A 15,850-nucleotide genomic window follows, 5' to 3' on the forward strand; every position below is an offset into this window, starting at 1 on the left:
TTTGGCCAAATGGTGGGCACTTTCAGCGGGGCACAGAAAAGGCCTGTGAAGAGGGTTTTGTAAGTGTGTTATTTTAAAGCTCGTCTGAAATGTCTGGCATTTGTGCCACCTCAAGGCTCGCTGTTTCAGCAAGGGTCCTCACATCCCCATTGTAACATTTTCCGAATTGTTTTTCACAGGGCAAACTCCTTTTTTAGAGTTCGTAGTGAAAAAAAAGGGGGTACTGCCAGTTTGAGGGGTGGTGTGGTGTGGAGAGAGCTGGGTCGAGTAATGTCTGGGTGTGACTTGTTCTGGGTAGTGGATGGATGGGTCCTGTTGGAGCCCAGGGGTTGGGGGGTTTGGGCCAAGGCCATCCGGTGGACTTGGCACATGGGCCATGGTTACGGAGCACAGCTGCCAGCTGCCGTCTCAGTAGGAAGGAAGGGGTTTCTCCCTGGGTGTCCTGCATGAAGGCAGCTCCGCCCCAGGTGTGGTGCGACCCCTGCAGAGCACGTGAGAGCCCAGCTCTGGCTTACGTCACTTTCTTGCAGCGTTGCTAGGAAATGTGCCTGGCTTCTTTCTTCAACAACGCAGGCAAATGGCGTGCTTGTGCGCAGGCTTTACGGCTGAAAATACACATTCTTCCTGGGGAGGGTGTGAAAAATCAAAAAGCTTGAAAGTAAAAGAATCAGAGTGAAACTGATCTGTCATCTTTGGGCTTCAGAAGACATAACAGCGACTTCAGCTGAGGGAACCACGCACCATCCTCATGGAGTTCCTGACTGGGGCAGTGAACTTGGCAGTGCCAGCGGAGACGGCTCAGCTGTCCACTGAGTGAACTCGAGGTGTGCCCACCGGCCGGGGGGTTCTTGCAGCGGGGGCTTTAAGAAAAGAATAGGCACACCCGTTTGTTAGGAGGACGTGCCTTTCCCAGTATTTCTTGTAAGCCTGGACTTGGCCACTAGTGTCTTTGATCCTGCTTCCCCAGCGTTTGCCTCTCAGTTGGAACAGAACTCGAATGCTCTGCTTAAACACGTCGTGATTCTCCCGTCCCACCACCGGCTCTGAAACAGTCAGGGCCGTGGCTGAGCCAGCTGCTGCTGCCTCCTTGGCCTGGTGCCTGTTTCTGGGCTGGGGAGGGAGAGCTGGGACACTCCCACGTCGGCTTACCGAATTAAAAAAGGACTCTGCCTGACTGGACCTATGGACGCTTCCAGTGTGCCCCCTGGGATCACGGCGGCTGCAGCCTCCGGGCCGGCCAGGAGCCCCACAGCACCCCTACCCCCAACTTCTGTTCTCCGGCCCCGCCTCCCCTCGGCCCCCCAGGCCTCTGATTGGTGCGTCGTGCAGCCTGGCCTTTTAGGGACTGTTGTCCAGGCCTTTGAAGTGATAAGGGAAAGGGTCCAGAGGCTGCTTTTATTAGCCAATCAAATATTCTCCTGACTGCGCTCCCCCCTCTTAAGAGGTGGTGGGAGGGGCAGGTGCCCAGAGCAGCCCTGGGCAGCCGCCAGCCCGCACCTGACACTGGCCTGTCCCGGGTTTGTCCCGCGACGCGTTCCCTCGCACGGGTGCGTTGGGGGCCGTCCCCGTGCCTGCTACCGACATGGTTATCAAAGTCTTTGTGGCCACTTCTTCCGGGTCCATAGCGGTAAGGCGTTCTTCTCTGTGGCTGGCACTTTTCTCCTGGCCTAGTTTTCTGGAAGGGGAAGGAGCTGGCCTGTGCCACCCTTCCACTCTGTCAGCTGCACTCGCGTGAGCGTGGACACCCCTTGTTTTGTTTCCGTGGTGTTGAGCAAGTGTGTGATCCGCGCACAGCTGGCACGCAGGGGGCTGCTGGCAGGAGGCGGGTTTCTGATGTGTGGTTTGTGGCTTCTGCCTGTGTACACTCACAGATTCTTTCTTTTTTTTTGGCATGGGGCGGTCGTGTTTCTGCTACTGGTCTCAAGTCACAAAGCGAGGGCATTGTTGTCGGCAGTTTAGAGCATGCGGTGGGCCGGTGGCTGGAACGATTCCTTGCGCGCAGTTACTTGTAGATGCGATGTTGACCGTACAGAAAGTGTAAAGTTAGCATGTGTAATTCTATTATTTGAAGAAGCTGATGTCACAGCTGTAAAAGCAAGCATCTTTAAGGCTAGAGTGGTCTGGTCTGGGACCAGCGACCTTCGATGCTGGCTCGCCCTCTGCCGCAGCCCAGACAGGAGCTGGGGAACAAGGACTCCTCCCTGGCGACAGCTTGGGCTCTGGCACCTGCAGCGTCCTGGCAGGAGTTAGGAGGGCTGCAGAACCAGTTGCAGCAGTCTTGGGAGTGGGACATGGGGGGGTTGTTGCCTTGGATGTTCCCAAAGCTCTCCTTTGCTGCCCACCCAGCCTGGCAGCAGAGAGCGGAAGGCAGGAGTAGGGGGCTCTGGTGGCTCCTGGGTGTCCTTCCTTTGCGATTGTTTTAGCTCTCCCCGAATGCAAAACCCTGCAGAGGCTGTGGTATGACTGAGGGCTGCGAGCGAGGCGTGGACCTTGGTGAATGCATCTTTGCAGTGTTTGGATGCCGTTTCTTAATAGAGCAAAATGGCACAAATGCGTTTCAATGATATTGTTAATGCTGTTGTTGACCGCTGGCATACCTACTTACCAATCTGCTCTAGTTTTCTGTACACCTGGTCCCATTCTTCCAGGGACTGCAAGTGTTAACGTTTGGGGTTGTTTGGTAATGTAGTCACCCTTGAGGCCCTGGAGGGATGCCGTTCTTGGACAGGGTAGGTGAATTCTGGTGGCCTAAGGATGTGTTTCTGTGACATTGTAATTTCATGACCTTGGGGAAAGTTATTTCACCTTGCCAAGCCTCAATTTCCTTGTCTGTAAAATGAGGATAAGAATAGTACCCGCCTCATGGTGTTGTCATGAGGACTTCAGAAATGCCAGGCTGCAGTGCCCAGCGTGGCACCAGGCATTTCATCAGCCCCCAGCAACTCCTAGAATTGTTGGTTAATGCTATACCTAGTAGCCAGTATTAGTTAATATCAGTTACTACTGTAATTTCTGTAATTCTCAACTCATGTGAATTGATGTTAATTAGAATCACAGCTGTTTTTAGTTAGTGTAATTATCACGTAGTATTTAGTAGATCTGAGTCTACAATCGCTGGATATAGAAACTGTCCAAAGCCAAATCAATAGAATAATTCCTTCCTTCCTTCCTTCCTTCCTTCCTTCCTTCCTTCCTTCCTTCCTCCCTCCCTCCCTCCCTCCCTCCCTCCCTCCCTCCCTCTCTCCTTCCCTTCCTCTCTCCCTTCCTTTCATTTCTTTCTTTCTAAAAGAGTTATTTAGTTATTCGACAGGCAGAATGCTCAAGGCCTTTCAACTGTTGATTTACTCTCTATGGCGCTAATGGCCAGAGCCCATCCAGGCCAAAGCCAGGAGCTCAGAGTTCCATCTGGGTGTCCTGTGTGGGTGGCAGGGCCTGGGGTTCCATCTGGGTGTCCTGTGTGGGTGACAGGGCCCGGGGTTCCATCTGGGTGTCCTGTGTGGGTGACAGGGCCCAGCAAGGGCTCTGCTTTCTCAGGCGCATTAGGAAGGAGCTGGGTTGGAGGTGGAGGGACAGTGTGCTGGGGGCCTGACTGTGCAGCTCTCGGCTTAGGGTACAGAAGCTTCTCTGTTTCTGGTCTTTCTCCACTCACCCCACTCTGAGGGAGCCATCACTACATCCCTGTTACACACGGGGAAGCTGGGGGTGTGAGGCCCAGCGCAGATGGCCAACTTCTGAGCTCGGATGACTCCCATCCAGCGTGCTTCTTACTACCGTACAGTGACCTCGGCTGGAAAGGCTCCTGACTGTACAGCACAATGAGCAGGAGGTGACAGACGAGTGACAGTGAGAGGTACTGCTTTCAGGTCACTGCGACACATTTGGAGCAACTCGCAGTGGCTGGGTGACTTAAGGTCGGAGGAGGAAACAGGACAAGATAGGAAAAAGGAGCTCTTGTGTCTCAGTGGCGACACTGGCCCAGCTAGCGCAGATCCCGGGTCTCCACCCAGCACAGGCCCTGCAGCCTTGGAGCTGGCTTGAGCCCAGGGCACCCCGGAGGGGCACAGGGAGGAGGCAGAGGGAATGTGTGTGGGAGAACTCCTGAACTACTGCGCATGCAGCCCTGAGGGTGCAGAATGGGAGTGGCCCCACACAGAGAAGAACCACACCACGTGAGGGCTGGGGCCTCCTTGATCAGGTTCCCACCCAGGGGAGGACACTGGAGACTGGGGGCACAGAGCCCTCCCTGGGGTCTGGGCACCAGGAGCAGCAGAGGTGGCAGCGCTGGCCAGGTCATGTGCCCCCTGCACCCCATCCCATGCTTCCTTTTGCTTTTTGCTTTCTTGGGGGTGGGGAGGGCGTGGCGGCTAACAGCAGTGTGGTGCGTAACATCTGGCAGCCCCTCACTTCCCGTGTGCTTTAGCTGTCACATGGCACCAGGACCACTTGTCCCTTGTCATGGGAGAAAGCAGGCAAGACTTCAAGAGATGTTTCTCATCTACTCAGGAGTTGTGAAAGAAAATGTCATCCCTTTACCATTCCACCAAAGCATCGTGGGATGGAAATGGAAAGCGAGCCAGGCAGGCAGCCTGCTGGGCTGGGCTGAGCTCCTGACAGCGGATCTGAGAGGGGTTTGGGGAAGGGCACCTGGGGAATTGGACAGAATCAAGGGGGTTGCCTTCAGAACTTTCTCATTCAAAGCCAATGTGTTTATCAAGAAGACATCTGGACTCCAGGGAATGCAGAAGTTATAAAAAAGCACGTGTCACGGTGGGCAGGTTGGAAAATGGATAGAGAATGTGATTATTAAAGTAGCGATGCAGCCCAGCATTTTGCTGTGTTCGGAGAGTCAGCCTGAAAGCTGTGGAATGCAGCCAGGTCTCTGGGCACAGGAGCAGGAGAAGGAGGCCCTTCCCCGCAGGAAGGACACACAAGGCACCTCACTGGGGAGGCCCTGTTCTTGTTAGTGGGATCCCCGATGGCAGCCAAGCAGGGTCTTGACTGGGAGGTTTATGGTGTTCTGGGTTGTTAGAAGGCAAGGGGGCAGCTCTTTTAAAGCAGAAAAGACTTTTGTTGAAGTCAGCACAATGAGATGGGAGAAAGAAAGATTGCAGTGACTGGGATGGGGTTGGGAGATCTAGGGAGAGATTGGCCCGGCAAGCTGTGGGCAGCAACTTGTTTATGCTGTTGGTGGCAGAGGGGGCCACATGTGTGTCAGAGACAAGTCCACCAAGAGAAGGCAGGCTTGCGTGGGCAGAAGACCCCGTTGACAGGTGTTTGGCCAAGCCTACAGTTCCCAGTGGGTGTGCATATCAGCTTGGGCTGTCTGGGGCAAGTAGGCAGCTGTAAGAACCAGAATCGCAGAATTTCAGGAAATAAAATTTCATCCTGACATCTTCAGATTTGTTCTTAACTGGGCTCAGGTTAACTGTGTATGTCCCAGTGGCTGCATGAGTTCTAACAAGTTAGTACGTTAGGGGATACTGCATCTTTCATTCCCCTGTATATGTGCATGTATCTATCTATGTGTGTATAAATATATATATTGGCTGCTCTTGCGCCAAGCTGCAATGCATGTCTGGGTTTGCGTCTTATTGACTATAAATGTTGTGTTGGAGCCAATGTCATTCTTTAATTTATTGCTTTAACGATTTTAGCCTCAATCTCTTTATACATATATATGGATTTGGACTTGATCCGAGGAGGATTTCAATCTAGATCTGAGGGGCTGGCATTGTGGCACAGTGTGTTAAATTGCCTGTGACGCCAGCATGCCATAACAGCCACACTACTCCACCTCTGAGCCATCTGCCTACTAATGTGCCTGGAGCAGCAGCAGAAGGTGGTCCAACTGCCACGTTCTGGCCACACCGGATCTCCATGGGAGACGCAGATGGGATTCTAGACTCCCGGGATTGTCCTGGTTCAGCCCTAGTTGTTGTGGTTATCTGGGAAGTGAACCAAAAAATGGACTCCCTCTCTTTTTTTTGGGTCTCCCTTTCTACTCTATAACTCTGGCTTTTAAATATATAAGTAAATCAATCAAAAATAAAAAATCAAAATGTGAGATTTGGGACTAGTGTGCTCCTGGACAGCATTGGTTGGGACCCCCAAGGTCAGTCCTGTGTGACCAGCCAAGGTCAGTCCTGTGCGACCAGCCAGCTACATGAAGACAGCCAGTACACCTGCATCTTGGAAAACATCTTCCAGGGCTCATTTTTGTTACGGGACGATATTCTGTTTGAAGACTTGGAGAATATGCAGGCATCCGTACTTTGGTATCAGAGTAAAAGCATGTTTAAAGTTTCCAATGATCACCAAAGTGATGGTGTACTTGCTGCTTTGTCACTCGTAGCGCTCTGAGATCTATGTTGAGCAGAGTGGTGCTGTCCGCTCTTTTTCCCACCCACACTGGAGAACCTGTTCGTATCCGGTTCTTGGCGCAATGTCCTGTTCAGCCGAGAGTTCAGAAACCCCTGTCGCTGATCAGTTCATGATGCCGCCCTTGGGCCTTTTCTCTTTGGGGTTCTTAAGCACAGTCCACAGGCTGCAGGGACGGGTTCACCAGTAAGAAGCTGCATCTCCAATTTCTTTCTTACTTTTTAAAGATTTATTTATTTTTATTGGAAAGTCAGATATATACAGAGAGGAGATGCAGGCAGAAACAGAGAGAAAGATCTTCCATCTGCTGGTTCACTCCCCAAGTGGCCACGATGGCTGGTGCTGAGCCAATTTGAAGCCAGGTGCCAGGCGCTTCCTCTGTGTCTCCCACACGGGTGCAAGGTCCTAAGACTTTGGGCCATCCTCTACTGCTTTCCCAGAGCACAAGCAGGGAGCTGGATGGAAAGTGGAGCAGCCAGGATACGAACCAGTGACTATATGTATTCTGGAGCTTGATGGTAGGGGATTATTCTGTTGAGCCATAGTGCTGCCCCGCCCCAAAATTATTTTTGTTGGAAAAAGGAAGGGCATGTGCCTGAGAGTGAGCTCTGCCTTCTGGTTCACTCCGCAAAGTTAGCACTGCTGCAACTCAAGTCAGGAGCTAGGAACTCGGTGTTGGCCTCTCACAGTAGGTGCAGGGACCCAGGTCATCATGAGCTGCCTGCCTCACTCTCACCCCGCTCCCTGCTAGCAGGAGCCGGAGCGGGAGCCGGAGTGGGAGCCGGAGTGGGTGCCGGAGCGGGGCAGGGAGCAGGAGCGGAACGGGCGGGGGTGGGAGTGGGGCGGGAATGGGCCGGGAGCGGAGCGGGAGCCAGAGCATAGCGGGCCAGCGCTTGAATTCGGTCCTTCTGGTACCGGATGCAGTGGCCTCAGTGTCTTCACCACTCCATCGAATTTCTTCTCGGTGTTAGTTTTATGTGTGTTGAAGGAAATAGCTGCCAACTTGCCCCACCTTCCTTCCCTTCCCCTTCCGATAATCTCTGTGTGGGCCTTTCAATATTCCCTATTATTTCTAAAGCTACCTTTGGTTCAATGCGGTTCATTAACCTGTTTTTGTAATTTTGAATGAGATGTATTTTAGTATGAGTGTACTTGGTGCTTGAATTTCAAAATAAATTATTTTTCTTCTTTTAATCAGAACTCTTCCCAATTCTTATTTACTGATTGGCCATGATTTTTGAAGATTACAAATAAAATCTCTCTTTTTTTTATTGGATTAATGTTTCTGATAGAATGGTGAGAGAGAATCTTTCACTGCTGGTTCACTGCCAGAATGGTTGCAACAGGCAAGTCTGGGGTGGGTTGAAGTCAAAGCCAAGAACTGCGTCCAGGTCTTCCACATGGGTGGCAGAGCCCCAAGTCCTTGGGCCATCTTGTGTTGGCCTTCTAGACACATTAGTAGGAAGCTGAATTGGAAGTAGAGTGCCAGAAAGTCCGATATGGGACGTTGATGTTGTAAGCGTGGCTTGCCCTCCCCTCACTCTAGTCTATTCTGATCTCATTGATTATATCGTGAATTAAGCAGAATTAAAGTAGTTACTGTGTTGATTGTTTATTATGTGATTTGATGTCTTCCTTGGCCGAATTCTTCATGAAAGGATTGGTATCATCCGGAGGCACTGGGCGCAGGGTGCAGTGTGGGTTACGGGGGAACGTGGTTGGAAAGCAGCCTTGGGGTTACCTTTCCTTGCTCTGCACCAGATCAGGAAGAAGCAGCAGGAGGTGGTGGGCTTCCTGGAAGCGAATAAAATCGACTTTAAAGAACTGGATATCGCTGGAGATGAGGACAACAGGAAGTGGATGAGGGAGAATGTGCCTGGAGAGAAGAAACCCCAGAATGGGATCCCGTTACCCCCCCAGATCTTCAATGAAGAGCAGTACTGCGGGGTGAGTTCCAGCCTTATGGAAAACTGTGTGTGTGTGCATTTATCTATTGAAAGCTCTTTGGGTGTCAGACTTGTCTATTTGAAAGGCAGAATTACAGAGAAAGAGACAGCATTTCCATCTACTGGTTCACTCACTAAATGTCTCTAACAGCTAGGGCCGGGCTGGGGCCAGGCGCTTCTGCTGGGTCTCCCGCGTGGACATCTGCTGCTGCTTTCCAATCAGGCCCTGACAGGAAGTGACATCACCTCTGGAGCCGCTGAGACTTGAACCTACGCCCACGTGGGCTTCTCCAGCCTGCAGGCAACAGCTCCACTGGCTGTGGCACCATCCAGATTTTTTTTCTAAAGCAGATGTATTCTGAGAAAGCGTTTTGAATTGTTCACAATTCTTAGGTCCTGAACTGTATCTCGCACACAGTGCCTTTGTAACTGACCGATATTCAGGATTTAGATCAGAAGTTTGTCTGTTTTGGAGAGTTGGAGTCAGCGCTGATGCAAAGCGTGCGTTAGTTAGGGAGGGATTCTTTTCACTTTGCCCCCTCAAGCTAAATTCCAGAAATAAAGTCCTTCCTTTTTAAGTTTAAAGACTTATTTATTATTTGAAAGGTAGAATTACAGCGAAATGGAGAGGCAGCGAGATCTTCCATCCGCTGATTTACTCTCTATGTGGCCACAACAGCCAGGGCTTGGTTAGACCACAGCCAGGAGTCGGTAGCTCCATTTGGTCTCCCAAGTTGGTGGCAGGGGCCCAAACGTTTGGTCCGTTTCCCCTTTCACACGCACATTAACAGGGAGCTGGGTTGGAAGTGGAGTACTTGGGAGATGAATCAGCTACCCGTATGGGATGGCAGCATTGCAGGGAGTGTAACCTGGTATGCCCCAAGACCAGCCCCAGAAGTCGTACTTGACACAAAGTGAATTTACACACACAGCTGTCTGGATTCTGTAGTTTTAACACCACGATTTCCTTTTATGCATTTAATAGGATATTTTGATACACAGTCACTTTTTCCTGAGAGTTCAAAGAGTGTAAACAGCAGGTCAAATAGCTGAAAAGAAACATTTAAAAAAAAATTCAAGGCCCCCCAAATGCTGATCTGAGTGTGGCTATCAATGACTGGAGTGAGACTAAGGGAGCTACTTGGGGGCTGGGTAACAGGACTCAGCCCTGGTGTCCACTGCCCAGAAGGGTGACTGCGGTTCGCAGGTCCCTATCAGATATCTTGTGAACAAATAGGAGAGGTGTGAAGTCATGGTCAAGACCCCGGTGGCATCGCACGCGTGTGTGCTGCTATTGCACCCCGGCTGTGACAACGTCTAACTGCTGTTTGTGGAGGCGGCAATGCTGACTCACCTGATCTGATCATTGTCTATCTTACGTGTGCACTGAATGATCATACTGCTCCCCAGAAATATTGCAATTCAGGTGCCTCCTACTCCAAAGGGCGTCACAGTCCCCATGCCGCCCCAGGGGGCTGTGTCAGCTGTCTGCTGAGCAGGGTGGGAAGGCGGGACGGCTTGGTGTGCACCCCTGCTGGGTGTTAAACCAGCTGATGGTGTCTTAAGTCCCCCTTCCTCTTCTCGCAACGCAGCCCCTCCAGTTCCTTTTCCTCCAAAGCGCCTGTCATCCAGCTCTAGTCCAAGAGTCAAATCCCGCCCTGTTTTCAGTCAGTTGAGTTGCCCTGGATCACAGCTGCACTAATGCATTTACCCTCTGCCTGTGGTTGGCTTTACAGCGGAGCCTGGGAGACCCAGAGAATCCAAAATGCTTGTTGTCTGCTTGTGTACACCCAGGGTTCTGCACCTTGGAGTGGAAGCAGATGTGGGCTGTCGCTGGGGGCTTGTGTTAGTTCCCCTGGGGCTGCTGAAAATGCAAGAGAAATGTCTCCCGGGGTCTGGCTGCTGCACGCTGCTGTGGACCCAGGGCTGGGTGTGCAGGCTCCACGCCTCCCCTGGGCTCCGGGGTTCTCTAGTGGCCGGTGTCCGCAGCCCCTGCCTGTGTCTTTGCATGGTGGCCTGCATGGGCTCGTGAGGCCTGTTGCCAGGCACAGCAGCTAGGAACTCATTCGGATCCAATATGATCTGACCTTTTGGCTAATGGCATCTGTTGAGATCCTGTTTCCAGGTAAGGTCGCTTCCTGAGGCCCTGAGTGGACATGGCTGCGAGGGGGACGCTCGTGTGTGAACTCCTGGGGCTCTGTCAGCCTTTGTCAGAGGTGTAGCTGGAAGCTCTGTGGTGGCAGGAATGTCTGCAGACCACCTTCATGTGGTCAGCCATTGTGCAGGAACGCATCTGGCCCACTTGCCCTCTCCTGGGGCTCCCAGAAGGCCCACTGGGTTTTCTCTGGAAGGAAGAAGTCTTCTCTCTCCAGTTCCCAACATTCCTGCCACCTCCCTCTACCGAACTCATGTTTTTGAAGACTAAGGCTCTTGCTGGATAGGGAACAGTACAATGGGGATGGAGGGTCGGGGTGACGGTGGGGTAGTGAAGTTTTTCCTTGTTATTTTCTCTTTCAACTGAAATGTAACATGTACATTGAAAAATGAAAGTGGCTGCTAGTGATGCTCCCTGCTCTCTAGCCACCTTCCCCTGAGCCGGGATAAGCTCCGTGGGCCTGCGACTGGGGCGTGCCTGTTCTTAGATTAACGCTCATCGCTGTGGCTTGAACTTCAGAAACTTGGGATGAAGGGCCTCGTGTCTTCATCTCACACCTGTCCCCAGTAATCCCATAACTAATTCCGCTTCCAGGTGGCCATGCAGGCAGTGTCTTGTTTGGTTTCCCCAAAGTCCTCGGTCTGTGTTTGTAGTTCTCTATCGCTCTAGAACAAGTGTGTGTGCCCTGTATCCCCTTTGTCTGTCCCCTTAGTGCTGCGTCCCAGCTGTCACTGCTTGGTGACACCTGCTTCTTATTGGCGTGGCTACAAGACTTTCCATTGTCCGTGACAGGGGTTTTGGCATAGCTCTGCGGTGGAGAGCGCTGGGCTGTGTTTAGCCTTTGCCGCCCACACAGTGCTGCAGGCTTCGCCACTGTTCGCACCTTGGCGTCTGCTAGGCGTGTGCGTGCAAGTGTGTGTCTACACAAGCAAACACTACATAAACGTGAGAGTACTTCAGAACAGTTTGTGCAAAATGGAATTCAGAGAAAGATGGCCTGGTTTTGGCATGAGCAAATTTGGAAGTTTAGGCCTAGCTTTTTTTTTTCATAATGTGTGTTCTCATGAACTTTTTGGATAGTTCATCTGTAAGAACTTCAAGGGTTAAACTTGTTGGTTCCCTTCTCAGTGAGCCTTTTGAGAAATCTCTGTGTAGGTGTGTATTCCTAGATGTGCTGTGGCACTCTGCACGTGCTTCTCATTGTCATAGCGGTCGGCAGGTGCCCCTGGGTAGGGGCTGCACCGTCCGAATGTCAGTGATTTCTGGGCTGGGTGATGTCAGGGGCCAGAGCTTAGTCCTGTCTCAGCAGTCCCAGGTGCGTGTTAACAGGAAGCTGGAATTGGGGGTGGAGCCAGACCTCAAACAGAGAGACAGCGAATCTCCCCGTTAACTGGTTTATTACTCCTCAAACCTGCTCCCGACGTGCGTGCAATGGACAGACCCCTGGCTGGGCTGAAAGTGGAAGGTGGGAACTCAAGCCACGTCTCCAACATGGGTAGTGAGGACCCAGGTACTTGGAGCAGCCGGCACTTGCACTGGAGCTCAGATGGGATGCTCAAACCAGGAGCCAGGAGCCTCTTCTGGATGTCCAACGTGGGTGCAGGGTCGAAGGCTTTGTGCCGTCCTCGACTGCTTTCCCAGGCCACAACCAGGGAGCTGGATGGGAAGTGGGACCGTGGAGATTAGAACCGGCACCCACATGGGATCCCTGCACGTGCAAGGCAAGGGCCCTAGCCACTAGGCTACTGTGCCAGGCCCGAAAGGCAGATTTTTACAGAGACAAGAGAGAGAGAAGTTCTTCCACATGCTGACTCACTCCCCAAATAACTGCCACAGCTAGAGCTAAGCTGATCTGAAGTTGAGACTCAGAGCTTCTTCCAGGTGTTGCTCGAGGGTATGCGAGCTCAAGGACCTGAGTTATTCTCTGCTGCCTTCCCAGGCCATAGACAAGGAGCTGGATCAGAAGTAGAGCAACTGGGGCATGAACTAGCACATATACAGGATGACAGCACTACAGAGTGGAAGATTGGCCCACTGTGCCATCCCACTGGCCCCTGAAATTTTTTTAAAATGGCATAAACCTGAGTGATTGCCATTGTATCTGTCCGCATGATTACAGCACGATTACATCCAGCTGTTACTGTTTCTGAGCATTCCAGTGGCAGAGCAGGTGGTGAGGAACCTCAGGGCCAGGCAGTGGGTTTCTGTCGCCCAAGGGCAGCGAAGGGATCAGTGTCAGGTGTCAGGGACGGTCCGGAGGGTCATCTCGTCCCTTGCCAGTTTGCACTTGTGCTGTCTGGGCAGAACAGATGAAGATATTATCCTGGCCACCATGGCACACAGCTGTTAGAGAAAGCAGACACCAGCAGGGAAGCCGGGCACCGTTGAGGCCAGGTTACCCTTCCTGGCAGTGAAGTGCTGCTGGAAGGAGCAAGGCAGCTGCTGCTGACAAGTGGGAATCTGCACATCTTAGTCCAGTTCTAGGGCGTGGGGGGACTGGGCAGCCTGGACCTACCCACCACCAAAGGAGCCCTTGTATTCAGCAGAGAGGCCAGCACCTCCGGCTACTCAGAGCTCGAAGGCGGGATGGGCTGCTGCTCCAAGTAGGGTGGAGAGAGGTCTTCTCAGCCTGGTACTGCTACTGAGCACGCCGTCCTGTGCTCCTGAACACGTATGCAGCGTGTCTGATGAAAATAGATAGTTGGAGGAGGAACAGTATAATCCACAGCTATGGCTATGCATTCACCATCCAGGAAGAGGTGATGTGACTGCATATTTATTTGTTTTATTTGAAAGGCAGAGTCGTAGAAAGAGGAAGAGAGGGAAGGATGGAGTAAGAAAAGGAGGATGAAGACACACACACACACACACACACACACACACACACACACACACACACACACAATCTTCCATCCATTGGTTCCCTCCACAAATGCCAGCAACAGCCCTGGCTGAGTCAAGCTGAAGAAGCTAGGACTCTGGAACATCATCTGAGTCTCCCTTGTGGGTGGCAGCATCCTGAACACTTGGACCATCTTCTTGTGCCTTCCAGATGGGAGCTGGATCAGAAGCAGAGTAGCCAGGACTCAAACTGGTGCTCCAATCTGGGAAGCCAGCCTTGCAGGTGGCTGCTTATCCTACTGAGCCAACTGACTGTGGCCAGGTCACAGATTTAGAATCTGTCTGGATGCCTCCCCGTGACTGTGTGTCTTTCTCTGAGCCTCAGATGATGTTGGGGTGTTGATTTTGTGTTTACCCAGCCCTTTCTTGCACCCCCCACCTACATCCTGTACACCTAAACAGCATATTGTTTTTACCTATGTAAGGGTTTGAATAAATGGAACCACCCATTGTGCATTCTTCCTTTACATTGAGATTTCCCTGGTTCTGAGAGAAAGTATAGAAGTACTGGGTCATAGCTCTGGGTATCTTTTTAAATTTATTTTTCTTTTTTTAATGATCATTTTATGATACAGTTCCATAGGCTCGTGGTATTTCCTTTATCCCAGCCCCAATTCCCTCTGCTCTACCTAGTTCCTCTATATCATTACTGTAGTATAGTTCTTCATACTCAGTCATATGTCCATCATTGCGGGCATGGACAATGGCAGAGAGTCCAGCATCCTATTGTCACAATATAGTAAACAATTTCATTGTAAGTCCATCTTTCTCTGGAAGTAGAAATGCATATTGCATTGTATCCTCACATCTGGAGAATGTTAGTTTCCATTTCACAGCTACTGTACATCCCCTCAAAGGAAAAGTGATAATACAAAATCAATAGCAAAAAGAAAAATAGAAATCTATAATGAAATGAAGTTAAATGACATGTTGCTAGATATGACAGTCTCCATTACACAGCTACTATACATCCCCTTAAATGAAAAGTCACAAAACAGAATCAACATCAGGGAGAAAAAAGAAATTAAGAACACCATGAAGTTAAATAACATGCTACTGAATGACTCATGTGTAGCTGAAGAAATGAAAATCAAGAACCTTCTTGAAGAAAATGATGCTACTGTATGATCTATGAGTCATTGAAGAATTTAATCAGAATAAAATGTTTTGAAGAGATGAAACCAAAAGAAAACATCAAAACCCATGTGATATAGTTTCTGCTGATTTTTGTTGGTGTGTCTCTTCTAGACAACAAACAGATGGGTTTCATTTTTTAATCCAGTCTACTAATCTATGACGTTTGATTGAGCTTAAGCCATTTACATTCAGGGTTATTATATATGGGTGGTACTTTGGTCCTGTCATTTTAGGAATGGGTTGTTCATTGATTTAGTCTTCTGTTGTCATTTTACTGGGATGTTCTTCACATTTGCCATTGGTTTTGGTGGGCACTATTTCTTTTCTCTGTCAAGAGAACATCTTTAATTATCATTTGTAGGGCAGGCTTGAAAGAGGCAAATTCTTTACACATTTCTTGACTGTGGAAGAATTTTACTTCATTTTCAAAGACAAAGAAGCTTTCCTGGGTACATTATTCTGGGCTGACAATTTTTTTCTTTTAGAATCTGGAATATGTCACTCCATTCTCTTCTGGCCTGTAGAGTTTCCTGTGAGAGAGCTCCTGTGAGTTTAATTGGTACTCCTTTATATGTCAATTGATTTTTTTCAAGTGCACATTTAAGGATCTTTTCCTTATGTTCAATTGAAGAGAGCTTGATGATCATGTGTTGTGGTGAAGATGGCTTTTGATCAAGCCTGTTGGGAGTTCTGTGCCCCTCCTGGATGTTGTTTCCCAATTCTTTCTCCAGATTAGGGAAATTTTCCCTTATTATTTCATTAAATATATTTGTAAAAGCAGTTTCTCTTTCTGCACCTTCTGGGACTCCCACAACTCTTATATTTTGGCATCTTAATTAAGTGTCTTTCAGTTCTTGAATGCTTTATTTGGCCTGATCCAGCTCTGCTTCCAGCTTTTTGTTTCTCCCTGATGACAGGAAATACCCTCCAGTTCTGAGAGTCTTTCTTCTGCTTGCTTCATTCTATTTTGGAGACTCTCCATTGTACTTTTAATTTGCTCTACTGTATTCTTCATTTCTGATACATCAGCCTTGATTTGCTTTATTGCTACTATTGCTTGTGTAAAATATTCCTTAAGTGCTTTAATCTCTTGTATGTGCTTCTCATTGTTGATCAGAAGCTTTAAAATGAGTTTTCTGAATTCTGTGTCCCCCATTTTCTTGATGTCTTCCTCAGTTAACTCTGAGGTTGGTGTAGGGTTTTGTTTCTTTGCAGGGGAGTTTGCAGTAATATTCATTGAGCCTCTGTCTCTTTTTTCACTCTTGGTCATTGTAGTTCTGGTTAGCAGATTCTTCTCCTTGGGGCAGGTTTCTAAGCTGTGTCACTCACAGGT

The 15,850-nt window shown here is 50.0% G+C and overlaps 1 protein-coding gene across 1 annotated transcript in view; it reads left to right on the forward strand.

The window, feature by feature from the left end:
• Positions 1 to 1,398: 1,398 nt before the first annotated feature.
• LOC121160659 (SH3 domain-binding glutamic acid-rich protein-like) overlaps positions 1,399 to 15,850 on the forward strand; it is a 50,370-nt gene continuing 35,918 nt past the window's right edge. The window contains exons 1-2 of the mRNA XM_040986637.1: positions 1,399 to 1,627; positions 8,140 to 8,325. Coding sequence (XP_040842571.1) covers positions 1,583 to 1,627; positions 8,140 to 8,325 — 231 coding nt within the window. The 5' untranslated portion in view covers positions 1,399 to 1,582. The remainder of the gene's footprint in view (positions 1,628 to 8,139; positions 8,326 to 15,850) is intronic.

This window comes from Ochotona curzoniae, unplaced genomic scaffold (genome assembly GCF_017591425.1).
Source record: "Ochotona curzoniae isolate NIBS_2020 unplaced genomic scaffold, NIBS_Ocur_1.0 contig_4516, whole genome shotgun sequence".
In the NCBI taxonomy this organism is placed as follows: Eukaryota; Metazoa; Chordata; class Mammalia; order Lagomorpha; family Ochotonidae; genus Ochotona; species Ochotona curzoniae.